The 16,677-nt window shown below is 31.5% G+C and overlaps 1 protein-coding gene across 1 annotated transcript; it reads left to right on the forward strand.

Moving 5' to 3' along the window:
- The first annotated feature begins 142 nt into the window (after positions 1 to 142).
- LOC132551294 (uncharacterized) lies at positions 143 to 9,532 on the forward strand. The gene is made up of 5 exons (XM_060215421.1): positions 143 to 914; positions 1,327 to 1,971; positions 8,093 to 8,139; positions 8,685 to 8,831; positions 9,449 to 9,532. The coding sequence occupies exons 1-5, from the start codon at positions 143 to 145 to the stop codon at positions 9,530 to 9,532; spliced, it is 1,695 nt and encodes a 564-aa protein (XP_060071404.1).
- The last annotated feature ends 7,145 nt before the right edge of the window (positions 9,533 to 16,677 follow it).

The raw sequence follows: 16,677 nt of genomic DNA on the forward strand, positions 1-16,677 counted from the left end.
ATGGTAAATGTGAAGCGAAATGGCGGTGTAAATAAATTCGACAAGCCCCTTGCAGACAACTGTGGGGCATTTTCTTACTCAGGAGACTACCTGGGAGATTAGAAGCATGATATGTTTGTAGGACTCCACCATAGAATTAAGAATGACTGCACAATCAGTCCTAACGAAGGGGAAGTTCCATGATTTTCCTTTTCGAAAGACTGTTCCAGCATCCCCAGGAAATGATTCAGATGTTGTTGGGAGTTCTCTAGGGGGGCGTGTCCCCATGTACATGGACGGTGCTGCCCCTGCTGTTATAAGACTAACACATACTGGTTCTAATAGCAAACCAACATCAGCTTATTCTACAATTTCTGCAAGAAATCATTTATTTGACATCAACGATACAATCGTTGTCCAAGAATCTCATCAGAATGGGATCATTGCTGGTCTCCATTCCGGCTCTAAAGCAACACAGAGTCACTCACAACCATTTATTTATTCAGAAAGATCATCGTCTAGAAACGGTATTATCGCTGCAAAACAATCACTATCACAGATCCAGGACAGTCGAGCATTAGATGTTGCTGATATTCATTCACTGTTAACCTCGGATGCTAACCGGAGACCATTGTCAAGACAACGGATAAACACACCCAAAGATATCAAACAGCCAGGTCTTGATCATGAATTCACAGATTTGGCAAGATGTAAAACCTCTGCATCAACTAGAAGTAACATCGGTTTAACTGATGAAACAGTTAATCGTACTTGCCCTTCAGGCAATTCAGATGAAGACGATAAAGATGAAGACAATGATGATCAAAATGAAGATAAAGACGATGTTGAAGACACCTTTCCTTTAAAAGGAAATCCCTATATGCAGGAACCAGATATAATTGTGAATGTGCCCAGTAAATCATCAACCAAAAAAGGTGTGTATAATTTCATTGTTACATATCATGACATTTCTATTGATCAACTAGATGTGACATGCCTGGCTTGCAAGTTTTCATACTCTACAAATTATTACGAAAAGATTAATTTTCCTGGAGCACAAGTTTCAGCACTTTTGTGAACAATTGATACTGTGGCTAAATAAAGCACATGAAATTCACTTTTCATAATTTTAACTGTTCACAAAAATCAATGAAAATAAACTTATTAAATTTATTTTTTTAAACAGTAATGTAGTGTTAGAGAAATTGCCTGTTCTCTGTAAGTGACTGCTATAAGGATCCTGGATTGGAAAACATGATGTTTACATTATTTATTATTTAGTTTTTCAATGTCTTACATGTAGAAACAAGCAATTTCTTAGTATACAAATAAATATCTTCATTTCAGGTAAAAAGAACAAAAAGAGATCCAAGTCTTCAATGAGTACAAAGATGAAAATCAAATTACAGGCTAGCAATAGACTTTATCAACAGGGTAAAATGAAGATACCACAAGCAACAAAAGTAAAATCAGAAAAGGAAACAAGTAACAAATCTTCCATGAATGATGGAGTATTATCAAATTTATCAAATGTTCTACAAGCTCAAAGTAAACCTATCACCTTAGTCAAACATGACCATGTTGTAAATTCATCATCAAAACAAACTCACAGGTCTGGTGCTATGTCAGAAATATTGAGACCGAAAATTGCTCAGATTGAAGCGTTAAAGTCTTTCAGCAAATCATCAGGAGGATCAAGAAGAGGGGGAACTGATTCCCAAACTTCTCAAAATAGATTGCCTCAAATGACAATAAATAATTTAGTGCAACAAAGCTCCAATCAAGAACCAAGCGTACACATGTCTGCTACTAGTGATTTACTTAGTACTCCAAAGTCATGTCTACACAATGAAAATCGTGTAACTTATTATCAGACATCTGTAAATGAAATTGCCAAAATTACCAAGGTGTATTTGTCTGAGAAACATTCTGGTACAATGAAGGACTGTGGAATGGAATACCCTTGTGCACCTCCTGCAACACCAACACCAGGTCAGTATGATACAACTATGATTAGTTAATTAAATAGAAAATAGTGAAATGATTCGCTTGACCATGATATAACAGATAACACTCTACCCCAACTTCAATTTTACCACCCCAGATATAGTTTTTGTTATATACATGTTTAAATGAATGAATCAGAGTATTTTTTTTTATGATAAAAAAAGTTTATCAGTAAGAAAATAGTGAAATGCTTCACGTTACTATGGTGATAGTGTAGTGAGGCCACTCTCCCCACCATCAATATTCTGACCCTTGATTTAATTATTTTTTTATATGGTATTGAGTCACATAATTATGTAAACTGATAAAAAATTAAGCAAAAAACATCAACTGAAAAAAAATATATAGCTGCTTCACTTTACTACAATACCATCTGCTACACTGGGTCTGTAAGGTTATAGCAAAGTATTTTATGCAGCACAGAGAGTTGAACACAGTAATACCACACTGAACCTGGGATGATCAAACACTGATGGTACCAGGAAACTCACAGCCAAGATGGAGATGTAAGGGAACAGATTTCCACAACATTGCTTATACTTCTCAGTCTGGAAATTTGAATTCTGATCTAGAAAAACTTTTAGCTAATGAAATGTACCGTATATTGGTATCAATTTGACTGATGATACAACAACCAGATCTGCCTGTGTTATGATAGGTGTGACTCTGTATCACCAGTTATATGTCCAAACTCTCCAGTCCGGGCGAATTATAAGTAGATGATTTACAAGTAAGCAAGGAATTGAGGTGTCTAGATAATTAAGGGTTCACTTGAGTTTCTGTTGATGTAACACTGATATATATCACTTTATTTTGTTGTGTGAAATTGCCTGGCATGAAGTAAAGAATTAACTCTTGCTATGAACTCTTCTATCAAACCACACCCACTCTGTGGAATTAGTATTTGGGTCTCTAGATGTTAAAGTGTTCATGTCTGATGCTTTATAGTTCCTCACTCTAATATTATTGCTATGGTAGAGGAGACAAAAGGTCACACATACACAACGTATTTTCCCCAGGGTCTCAAAAAAAAAAAAAAAAAAAACACACACAAATTGAATTGACTAAATAGCTAAACATGTATACTATTGCTAGACATAAGAGACAGAAAATCTTATGCTATCTAAATTGGTGTCATGGCATGTTCCACCTCAATCAAATTTCAGCTCTCTTTACAAGTTACTGCGATGACAGATCCACACATCAATTATTACTGTTATAGAAAACAATATACAGAATCTGCAATGAAAGCAGTTACATTTCAGTGCTGTACTATCAACAAGAATACCACTTAGATATACTGTATATTGTTTACAGTTATTGATATGACCATACATGACATAACCTAAATGAATACTTTATCATCTCATTGGGTAAAAATCTTCTTGTTTTTTTTTTTTTTTTTCAACCTGGCAATGATTTATAAGAAAAGAATAAGTTTACAGTTGAAGCAAGGAGCAAAGTTGTTTGGGAATTATTACTTGACATTATAGAAAGCAGATTGGTTCATCAATATTTTAGCTATGTGGGATATCAATCACAACAAGCTCAAAGTAAGTCGATTCTTATTATATTCATATTGTTGACCGGTTTTGCCCAGAATGTTGTGGGGTTTGGGTCCTGATGAATCACCCAGTATACATGTAAGGTATCCAAGCACCAATCACCCTGAACCTGTATCACAGTAACGGCGTCAGCTCTATTCCTTGATTAGTATCAATATTTTAAGATACACAGATTTTATTCTGTAAAATTCTCTGCTGTCTGTTCATGCGTATGGCTATTACCCATTACTTAGTGATAAAGCCCACCAATATCTGTCACTGTTGAGTGGAGTTCTTATTCATAGCTGTTTTACTGTTTTTCTGACCCCAGACTTTGTGTGAAAATGTATATTGTCATCAGGTTTGATCCCTTATTCTAAGTGAGAATTTGTATTGTTATCAGGTCTAACCCTTAAATTTTGAGTGAGAATTTGTATGTTGTCCTTTTACAGGAAAGATAGGTGACATTAGGATTGGACACATAATGCATGATGACCCTTTCCAACATGTCATTGTTCTGAAAGATGACTGGTTGTTACTGTACAGTTTGGAACTTCAGATCTTCAAATAATTACACAGCTGCTCATCTCCATTATAACGATGCACATATTTAACCAGTTATTATCTAAGCATCAGGAACTGTTAATTTTTACACCCCCAGTGAAGTAAGGGGGCAATTTGTGTCTGTGTGCGTCCATGATAACTCTGTCTACGTTAGATATCTCATAAACCTCTGAAACAATCTAATTCATATTCACACTATAGCATCTTACTGCCAATGTCTACACCTGTTAAGATTTTGGTGGTCATTGATTAGGGTTAAAGGCTAAAGGTCAAAGGTCACCCTTGACCACTTTTGAAATAAAAGCTCATACCAGATATCTATCTTGAAAACCTAAACATATAATTCAGATTCACAGCACAGCATCACAAACCGGTGTCTTAACCTGCATAGAATCAAGTGGTAATTATTCAATGTCAAGGTCAAAGGTCACCCTTTACCACTTTGAAAATGAAACCGTTGAGTACAATTCCCATAAACCCTTCAACAGGTTTAACGGTAGTTGATATTTGTAGCATTGCATGACAAGTTGTCTGCTGAAAGACTGCAGTAGTGGATGTAAAATCATTAAACAAATTAATTACATTTTAACACCAAGGTCTACACCTGATCAGATTTTTGTGGACATTGGTCAAGGTTAAAGGTCAAAATATGGGCTTTGGGAAAATATGGGCTTTGGGTATATATTTGTGAGCCTGTTGTGTTTTTGTTTAATCAAAATATTTCAGGGATATACACTTGTGGTTTATAAGATATGTAATCCCACATACAAGATTTCCAGTACAGGTATATATACTGGAAGTGGATATAAGATACCAATTCAGTAGGTATTATGAAGTGGCATCCTTAAGTAGTTAAGTCACTATAGAAGCTTGATATGGTGTGTATGTGTTGGCCACCAACTTCTATAAATGATTAACTAGAAAGCTTTTGTTTCTGATCCAAACCTTTGGGTGTATTTTTATACACACTGGATTTCAACTAAGGATCACTGTTCAGTTACAAGGACCCTGGAGGGGAAACTTAATTAAAACTTTAAAAAGTTAGAAATAAAATAAAAATGTTCATGCAATTAGGCAATAACATGTAACTTTTTGATATTAAGGATATCAAACAAATTTTCTCAGCTAGTTAAAAAATCTGTTCTCTCACTTTTTAAAAAAATCATCTCCCTTTTCTCCTTCAGAATAACAATTCATTCTTGTGGTAGTGAAAAACTAACAGATTTTGGCAGATTTCCATGAATAACAGTCAATAGATTTTGTTTTTTAAGTATTGGACTAGTGCATTTAATCCAACACCATATAACACACTGTGGACTTGCCTGTGTTATATAATGCCATCAAAATTGACGTAGCAGGAGATAGGCATACAATAAGGAAACCTGAGATTGGTCTTGTGACTTGGCATTCAGTGCATATTTTTTAAATATTTTTTTTCCACACAAATTTTAGGAGAGAAAACATCGGAATTTACTTGAGTTGTATTGCTGGATTCACATAAAATGGATTTAAGTGAAGTTGATAGATCATAATGTGAATCAACTACTGCACAAACTGTTGCCATGAGGATCCAGCCACTTCATGGTTCAGTGGCTGGGTAGAATGAAATCTGAATTTCTGAGACGATTTTGAAGGAAATATCTAGGATGGAGATTATTGTTTTCTCAAAATAACTGGATTATTATGGCTCAGTACATGTTTCGAAGTGCATGTGTTTCAAGTGAATAGGAAAACATTCTGAGAGAAAATTACACAAATATCAAAGAAATTGGATTTTTGAGATCTCATAATTCAGATTTCATGTTAATGTGAACTAATCATATTGAAAAGAAAATGTTTTAAATAATACTTGTTAAAGTGGCATTATTTAAGTTTATTGGGAGTAAAACATTCATAATTATCAATAAAAGTTTGGGTATTCAGGCTTATCGCTCAACATCAATTTACTTCATAAAATTAAAAAACAGAAGAAATTTAAGGAACCGTCTGTGAGGGAAACATTAATTCTTCTCATAAATATGAAATAATTGACTTAAACATAAAAAAAATTCACACATATGACGAAAGTTTTTTAACTCAATTAAAAATGTATTATACCATGGGAAACGGAGGTATCAAATTTAATGGAAGTGCTTCACCAGGAGTCACAAATGTACATTTACCGAAAGTATCGGAACAATCCCGTGTAACTTTGGTAAATGTTGCCTCTAAGGCAAACACTATTGTATCACCAGGTAAGATAAATATATATATATGTATGTATCTAAACTTTAGTGAAATTTATGATACACTGAAAGTATATCATGGTCGCATTGGGAAAAAAATGTGTTTTGGGTTCATGAAGATAATAAGGAAAGTTAGATTTCACTCAAAACTTCAAAATAAATACAATTATAAAATTTAAAACAAATTTCGTCTCACATCTTTTAATTCTAATCTTAAAATCTGTGGTGTAATTTCTACATATTTATTTGCAATAAAAGAATTCATTAATATTAATTTTGCTAAATATTTTAAAATCTTAAATTAGAAAACTTTCTGAAGATCGTACACCAGACAAATTTAGAATCAGATACAGCTACGAGACAAACATTGACCTAGACATCAGTGATGCCAGTAAGTGCCTGATTTGTTGAAGCTAAAAGGAAATAAAGAGGATTGAAATGTACATGTATATTGTGATTTAAGAAATCTCTTTTTCCAAAAAAAAAAAACTCATCAAAAACACATAATATTGCCGTATTTCTATTGGAAATACAATGTAGCTTATTCTGTTTAACATGAAATAAAATGGTCCTTAAATTCAGATTTGTTTTACTCCAAATCAGGGTGTGTTCGTATAAGACTTTGAAATAACATTTGCTTGTAATTTTCTAGAGCAGTAATACTGATGGATTGACTTTGAATTAGTTTTGTGAGAGAAATATTGATTAAAGTTGATCAGAGTTGGGTACAATTCTGTATTTAGTCCCTTAAATTCTCCACTGAAAATGATTCTGCTTTTATCACCAATACAATTCCTCTCCACTCTAGTTTAGAAACAAAACAACCTTTCACCAAGATTTTCAATTATAACCCTATGTAAACTGGGGGCTAACTTTGACAGATCTCAACACACATTGATTATTTGATAAGAGAGTATGATTTTTCGTGCAACTTGCCACAAAAGGAATTGTTCAATGAAATGGGCAAGTGTTTAAAACAACACAGCAAAGTTTGTAGATCACTCCTGGGCATAAGATATTGTATGCCATGAAATCTGTGCCCCATTTAATTTTTGCCCTTTCCATTCACAAACAGTGAGGGCAAATTTAAGATTAGGGCAAAAATTTGTCACAAATGTACCGGTATATCCCATTATATAATCCTCAAAGGTGAAATGAGCCAGAGGCAAATTCATTTATGATAGTACCTGGTACTAGGGCAAAAATAACCTGGGGTGAAATTATCCCTGTATACATATTACCTGTTTTCTTGTTCTAGAATTCAGTTGTCAATTAAGTACCATTTTTTTTTTTTTTTGCTTCACAACATTGCTCTTCTGAACAGAAAAAAGGGGTTACTTAATTAAGAATAAATCTTGGGAGCAAATATTGTCAAACACAATGTGTTAATTAGTCATTTTTAATGGAAGAAAAGATAATCTCTTTATAAAGTTAAATTTTCAAATATTTCATTGATATACAATGACTTTCTGAGGTTTTGGATATTTATAATCTGTTTTTAATCTTTTCAAATTATCCGTTACATGTTTACCAAAGGTAAATGACTTCTATGTGTTTGTAGTGAAACAAAAGCAAACCTTTTTTTAAAATGATATTTGATATCTATAAATGTATATATTTTTTTCCCAGTTTGAAAAATATGCTATTATTTCATTCAACAAATGTCAGGGCGTATAAAAATTCATGTAATATTCATTTTGCATATCATTGATATCATTGGTGAATTTAAACTTATCTTTTTGTTAAGTTCAAAATGACCCTTTTATCTTTCAGATCAGCTGAAAAAAGTGGAATATGTGCCAAGTATGAATGATATCAGGGTAAGTTTGAAGACTGATCTGAAATTCTGGATAATTTAGCATCAGGAGCTGAAAATACTATATATATAGCTGGTTCTTTATTTGGATAAAAATTTTCAGGATTTTCGTAAAGAAAAAAACCAACCAGAGAGTCACATTCTAAACGTTTAATATTTTGCTCTCTGGATGTAAGAGGATGATTCTGTAAATTTTCTTGAATATTAACTATTTCAGTTGTCAAACCTTAGACAAGAGATTGTTGATTTATTAGTAAAATATTAACAAGATACATAATAATGATAATTACTTATGTTTTCTGTGTCATTATCACAAATAACCAGCATCACATTCCATTTAATCCATTAAGTCAATTATAATTACCACAAATGCAATATCCTTGTGTTATTGGAGGCTCCACAAGTGACATTATTGATATCACAAAAGTCTTAAGTTATAAATATCATAGATGATATTTACACATGAAATCGGCAAGACCATAATCAGCTGATGTATATAATTGATAAAGACAAATTGGAATATTTGATTATGATTTATATCATACACAGGCACAAAGGGCTGTCAAGTTAAAATTACAGGTGCTAGAAAAAGAAGCAAGCAAAAGAATTGAGAAACAGAAAGAAGAAAAGGCAAGACAGGAAAAACTTCAGATGAAGGATAGAGAGAAGGAATTAAAAATGAAACAGAGGAATGAGGTACATAAAAGATTAATAGTTTAATTCAATAGATTAAATACATTGTGTTTGGTAATGATGGAAATTTCATTATTTAGTATCAAAAGTGTCTATTAATTCTAATTACTTAATCTTAATCTCAATACACCCAACACCTATCAAAATCACCTTTTCCCAAAAGAATTTCAGAGTGCTTTGTATAAATCTGTAAACCTGAATTGTACCATACATTATATACAACACTGTAAATACATGTATAAATAAATTAGCATTACATGTGGTAAGTCAGGTTGTCATTCAATCATGGAGCAAATATATTGTACTTTCATAACATAATTATATAAGATATCTTATTTGTCTAGTAAGACATATCTAATTTATCAAATTTTAGTAAATAAAACATTTGATTTACTAATTTATTTGATAAATGACTTTGAGTTATTCTTACATAAGTTCATTCTCAAAATTTTATTATATTTTCAATTCCGTTTTCCTGACTAGAATTCTATGTTGAGAAAAATTTCTTTAGTTAAAATGTTTGTGAAACTGGATGTCAGCTGATATGAAATTTACATTATGTATATAGACACGTATATTGTTTTGTTTAAACAATTTTGTTATTCTATTCCTCTTTTCAGATTTATGCTCTTAATAAAGCCATGACTGAGTTAGAACAACACAGGTTTCAGGAGTTTTGCTCAAAGAAGGGTATTGTAATATAACTTTTATGCTAGAAAAAAAGAATACTCAACGAATGTGGGCTGACCTTTGACCTGGTGATATAGATGGAATATGTGATAAAGGAATGCTGATCATGTGTGTAAAGTATTAACAGAGTGTCAGGAAATAATGAATATTTTAATGAATCCAGGGAACTTTTAAACTTAAAACTTTCAAAATGGTTTCAGATAATTATCAATTTTATTGTGATATTCAGAAACATTAAGATATTTTCAGAAATACAAATTCAGTTATGAAATAGTTATGACATTGTTGAGGTGAATTAGAAGCAAATCACCATTGAATTAGGAGGAGACACTTCTGTACAAAAACATAAAGCTTTCTATGTTGAATCTCAGTAATGACTGGTTAAAAACATCCTTGGTATTATGTGTATCGATTTCTGTTTTTACCACTAAACATGACAGTGTCATTAATGATAAAGACAATGAAAATTAGCTTACGTCTGTTGTTAATGATTGTGTATGTGTATGTTAATTACAAAAAATATCTAATTTCATTTGTATTAATGATTTGAATAATTTTTCTAATCTTTCATTTATTGCCATGATAAATACTGGTAGATGAAATAATTGCCAAATCATCCGTTTTGTAATTCAGGGTATGACAATGTTATTTAACAAATTTTCTCTCTATGACATAACATTATCAAAAAATGAAAACAAGAAAAAAACCCAAACAATTTGATATCATAAACAGCAAACATTTCAACAAATAATAGTAATATCCAGTTTCATAAGATGTATTACTTGGTAATGACAAGTAAAAATATGGTTTACCCATGTGAATATCATTTATGAACATCTGAACTAGCTCGGAAACCTTTTTTCATATTAGATACACTTCAACCTGTCTTAAGGACCATCTTTATACAAGCTACCTGTCTATAAGGACCACTTTTTTGGTTCCCTATGTAATATAATTCATAGTAATAGAACCTCCCCATCTATATAGGTGACCTGCCTATAATGGCCATTTTTCTCTGCTCCATTTAGTGGCCTCTGTAGACAGGTCTGGCTAATTTACGTCAAGTGAAACTGAATTAAACAGAAATATCAATAATTGTTACATTGATTATTAACATGTAAGGCATTTTCTTTATAATTGCACTGTGGAACTAATTGAAATTGAAGTACATTGTAATGATAAAATCAATATTAAAAAAAAAAAAAAAAATAAAAAAATAGACGAATAGGAACTCAGTCCTATAATCTGTAACTCAAATGCTTAACCATTTATAAAAGTAATATATCTTGCTTCGGAATTTTCTTCTTTTTTTCACTCATTAATTCAAAATGGCAGCTCAAAAATGCATAGTATGTGTATCTAATATTAGACTAAATAAATTCTTAAATTGTGGCTACATAGATATAAGCTACCTAAGATGCTCATAATTATATTTTGTTTATTATGGACATCATGTTTTCAAGTCTGAAACATTTTCTAAATCGGCCAAATCATTTTTAACTTCTTTAAACTTCTGCATACCAAAATTAACATACTGGTACCTTAATTGGTTTGCTGGCATCCTCTGTGATTGAAAAGCAAAACCTCATCGAAAAGGTACTGAAGACAGCAGAAAATTTTCAGTCTTCAAATTTGAGTGACTTTGAGTCACCAACACCTGCAGGCTTGTGTTACAAAAATAATTTACCAAATCTTAAACACTTTTGGAAGGATTTTTTTTAACCTTAAGATTATGAACTAATTTCAGGTAAAACATATTATCAAAGACTAACTTTTTTTAAGGAATAGGAATTATTTTATGTAATCTATGTTTGCCAAATTAGAGGAGGCTTGATTCAGAAATATGTCTGTTATTTTTTTAAATCAGATCAGTGGCTGTTTGTTTACTGTGTTAACTGGATTACATGAATGGTATTTTTGAAACTGTGTTTTATTTATCATATAAAGTCTTTTATATATATATTTTAGTATTTTTACAATTTCTAAGATTTTATTTTATGTGTTTTAAATTCAATGATATATTTATATATATATATGTTTTGGTTACAATTTGAATCTGAAGTATCAATGGGGTCGATGTACAGGTATAATTTTTTCCAGACAGTGATGTATAATCAAGTTTCATAGTCTGTATATCAATAAGATTTTCTTTAGGAAATTCAGTTCAGTTAAAATTACTATAAAAGTTATTTTTGAGTATTCTATTTATCACTGTTTTGAGAACACAACAAATACACAAAAAAAATGTATACTGAAATCAGAAACGAGAAAAAAACTGAAGTTTAGTTTTTTACTTTTATGAAAAATTTTATGTGCTGGCACGAAATTTTGGTAAATCTATTGTGAAACTATTGTTTCATCAGTATGCAGATCATGTGGTATGTGTTTATAATGCTTCTAACTGGAATGACTTTAGATTACCATAGATGCTGATGGGATGTTAAATGACACAGTTAAAACTCAGTTTTACTTCTGATTGGATTTGTGGTTATCAGTCATGTTACTTTGTTAAGTCAGACATTCAACACATGTGAGAACATTAAGTCTGAAATTGATGATAAAACAGTATCATAGTCAAACCTCCCTTAAAGACCACCTTTATACAAAGCCAACCTGTCTATAAAGACCACCTTTATACAAAGACTACCTGTCTTTAAAGACCACTTTCTTGGTACCCTGTGAAGTGTATTTCATAGTAATTGAATCTCTATATAAAGGCCACTTACGGCATCAAGACCACTTTTCTCTGTTTCTTTTAGTAGTTTCTAAAGACAGGTTTTACTGTAATTTCTAACTTTCAAAGTTAGGCAACTTGTAACTTATGTTTATATCAAAATATACTTCTGGTTAATCACTTATGGAATCCAGTTGAAGTCATGATTTTTTTTTCTTTTTTTCTATTGATAGGTTGTCTGCTGGGAAAATATAACTGCAATTTAGAAAAGTTTAGAAATTATTTATGTATTTAGAGAAGGCATATTATCAATTAAACATTTAACAGACCTTTATTTAAGATTTTTTCCTTGGGTGTAAAACATGGACAAGCTGAAAATCAATGTAATCCACAAACTTTCATTTTCCAAAACTATCACCAGTTGTTGTAAAAAATAAAGTTTGAAACCTGTGAAGGGAATCACAATATACTCTAAATATGTCACTGAAATATTTTTATGGACCGAGGCTGTACTAGTCTAGTAAATTAACAGCTACTTATGTATTAACACAATGTTATGAATATTCATATATATGTAATTTTTTATGAAAAATGTATGGCAAATTGATGTTTTCCAAAAACATGATAAATATGAAAGCAGCTAGGATCTATATGGTAGACATAAATGATTTTAGTTTTTTTTTATCTTTAAAGGATTTTCCTTGATATTGAATCAATCACAAAATAGTCTGTGATATAATATAGATTTGACAAAAACGTAAACAATTGTTTACATCATTTTGTTTATATATGTATTTATGTGAAGGAAAATTGCTACATCAGTGTTTGAAAGGATTTTCCTTTTGAAGGGAGGGCAACACTTTTTAATTGTTATAATATTGTTACCTATAGTAACCAGTGATTGTTTTATTTGAATGTTTGTGATTTTATCAAACACAAGGTATCTCAATATTAATTTATTTATTTTGAATAAATCAAGGTAAACGAAATTTAAATATTTACTTATACGATGAAACTTATTTGATAGCAGTTTCTTGTTGTAATTTATTTTCCTACTGGTTGGCTGCTATAGACATTAGCAAAAAAAAAGTTGCCTAACAAGGGACTGCACCCAGGCCATCAGATATTCAGTTAAAATGAAGTTTTGAATTTCGATGTTATCACGGTCAATTTTCAACTTTGAATATAATATCTTAGAAGAAAATGAATTTTTGAACATATATAAGAATTATTTTTGCTTTTTTAAAATTCTTGCCACTTTTGTTAAGTCACCTCAGAAACATATTGTTACCACCTGTAAATGCAGTCAACCAACAGAGAAATAAATTAAGACCAATTCCTGTGACTTTTTAAAAAAATGTTTTTAACGTTTTATTATAAGTGATAAAAGTTTATATTATGGTATTTGAATATTAATTATTATCATGTTTATAAAAGGCAGAAGTCAATTATTTATCAATATTATACTATGTTTTGTTATAAATAGCTATGCATTCTAGTTTAAGTATACGTCAAAGAATTGTTTTCAATTTTGAAACATTTTAACTAGTTCTTGTAAATTGAAAATGCATTTCGTTTTGATATACCATAACTAAGATTTAAATGAAAATCACTTTCTAGGAATTTTGCTAGTTTTCAATTTTATGTGTAGAAGATATGTGATACTAATTAGAAAGACTGTTACACTGCATTATATTAGGGAACTTAAAAAATTTAATATTGCCTAAACTCACCCTTGACCTTTTGAACTATTGAACTGGTTTCATAGATTTCACATTACATTAGAATTCATGCAGGATTTCATACAGTGTGTGTTATCTGGGTTAATCAGCCCTTGAACAGCCAGGGTCATTTTAGGTAGGGTATCCTTGTAGTAACAGGTGGTAATTACCTCACAGAACAACATACAGGAGGCCCATTGCATATCATCCAAATCAATTATGGTAAAGTGTCTTGGCTGCAAGGATACAACTACATCAACAGTGACAGGTCCCTTTCTCAACTTTCTGAGAAACACACACCACCGAGGGTTACTAAGGACGTAAGCATCAAAACACTATAGTAACTCTTTACTACATTAGGTCATAAGCTGATGTTACTGTTCCAACAGTGACTCAATATAACGTGACATTGATTCAAAAGATCTTCCCATGGGCCCCTTTTCTTGCTGATAAAGAAAATGTGCAAATTAAGGATAAGATGTGACAGTAATATACATAAATTCTGTACATTTTTATAAAGCAGTAAAATTACCATTGTAGACAAAACAGAACCCGAGTACACGTCAATACTTTTGTATATTAGGTCACAAGTAAGTGCTTAACTTGTCTTTTTACTGAAGTTCTGGGATTTGAATCTTTTGTTCTAAATCGTTAAATAACACTTGAAATTAGGAAATATATAAAAAAATTCTACTGTACCAGAGAGTCAGCTGGTACATTGTTGCTTCAAGGGTTTCTGCTGCAAATAACAAATAAAATCCAAGCAACTGTGATTGTACCAAAGTGTACAGTGCTTAAAGCCATTTAGAAAAGAAGTACATAACTAGTAATTATGTATTTAAAAAAATTGCCGATGATGGGAAGTATTTTTCAATTGTCACATTTCAATATTTTTTTCATTCATCAACATTAGGAAACATACTCTCTAAATTGAGAAGTATGATGTAAATTCTTCATCAAATGATAGATAAATAATAGTGAACTAATTCCAGGTGTTTTTTGTGTGTATGACTATGTGCTCCCCTCATGCCATCCCCCCATTGCCCCCCCATTGCCCCCCCCTCCTCTCCTTTTTTAATAAGAAAATCAGTATGCGCTCTCAAGTTTGCTTCTAATGTGAGCAGATGTATGATAGCAATATACTCCACTAAATGGAGTGTATTCCACAATTCATCTAAAGTGATAAATTTTACCTTTATAAGCAGATTTTAACTATAGAAAATAAAATACACGATATTGCTTTCTTCTCATTGCATAATGAAAGTCAGTGGGATATTCAGGAACAGATTTATCCAATACACAACATCTTTGGAAGTATTTTGGAGACTTTGCACATACATACTCAGTGTCTGTATACATCTGTATTTAAGCATCATATGATACATATATATACCATGTGGTTAAGATTGTGTGACCTTACGTCTTACCTGAAAGGCAAAAGGTCGTAATACTGGACGTAAAACAAGTAAATAGATAGATAAATTGTGTCAAATTGTTGTGAGTTATCTACCAGATTTATCAATCATAAATTGTCACGTTTTTTATGTCAAAGAGTAAATATATGTGCTATATTTTTTCTGCCTATAAATGTTTCATTTCTAGTCATACTGTCACCTCAACATTATTTAATTTCATTACAGCGATCTGTGATACTTGTACAATTAAGAATAAAATGGCTAATCATTTGTCAACTAGATGAATTTTTTTTGTCTTTAATTCTGCTTCATCAGTGTTTACCACTCAAACTGAAACTGTACCAAAACAGCTGAAAATTTTAACTTAAAATTGAACACATGAGAACAAATATGAACAAGAGTGATTTACAACAATGACAACAAGGAGAAACAGACATCAAACATCAAAGAAAATACTGACACATCAACAGAAATCTAATTCAAACTCAAATTCAATCAAACAAGGGCAAAATAGGAACAATTTAATTATTTACATGAATATTTTTTAAAAAATGCAAGTTTAATTGACCTAGTCTTCTGCTTCACCAAAGACACCTGCCATGTAAATCTTGTCAATCAAAGTAAGTAATGTCATGTTCCTAAAAGAGAACAAGGTTAACAACAACAGAACCTGCCAAGCATATTTACAAACATCAAACATGTCCAACTTCATATAACTCAAGGAAATAGAATATTCCAAAAGGTGATCATTATTATGATAATAAAACTTCCCCGTATCAGGCAGTAATCTTGGGAATAAACCCTTGGATATCAAATTATCCATAAAATGTCAACACCATGGGTTGGGAAAGCAGGGACACTACTATTCAGAGGTGGAAAATTCACAATAGGGAAATTGAATCATCACACCTATCATACAGGTTGGTAAACAGCTGTCCCTGTTGGTTTTGTTGTAGGAAGTTATGGTAGGCGTCCTCTGCTTCAATGACAATATCTGCTATAAAAGACGAGCATTGACCACTTCATCTCTGATTTCATATCATAAGAGGAAATAAAATTTATCCCAATGAGTTAAAAATTGTGAACGCATAAATTCCACATAGTTTCCATCACCCTGCATCTCTTGAAAGCATGTGTTGTAAATTGTCAGGTGACATCATCTTCATGGAAATTGTGAAACCATTTGTGACTTTTATTGGAATTGCAGCTTCAAGTGCAATTGATACATTCAATCATACACAGACATTTTCTGTCATCGATATACAACATCAATGGAGAACTAAATCACACAATGGATCTATTAGAGGCGTAGAAGTTAATCACAACAGGCGAAGAGGCTGCGTTCCTAG

This window comes from Ylistrum balloti, unplaced genomic scaffold (genome assembly GCF_031769215.1).
Source record: "Ylistrum balloti isolate Yb309-2 unplaced genomic scaffold, AGI_CSIRO_Ybal_v1 Utg370192, whole genome shotgun sequence".
Classification (NCBI taxonomy): Eukaryota; Metazoa; Mollusca; class Bivalvia; order Pectinida; family Pectinidae; genus Ylistrum; species Ylistrum balloti.

What these genes read in the sequence shown, in the direction of transcription:
- LOC132551294 (XM_060215421.1), top strand. Translation starts at nt 143, where the DNA reads ATGACTGCACAATCAGTCCTAACGAAGGGGAAGTTCCATGATTTTCCT. An exon ending in CAAGTATGAATGATATCAGG is followed by an intron (nt 8,140 to 8,684) that starts GTAAGTTTGAAG and finishes TATCATACACAG; the next exon opens with GCACAAAGGGCTGTCAAGTT. An exon ending in AAATGAAACAGAGGAATGAG is followed by an intron (nt 8,832 to 9,448) that starts GTACATAAAAGA and finishes TCCTCTTTTCAG; the next exon opens with ATTTATGCTCTTAATAAAGC.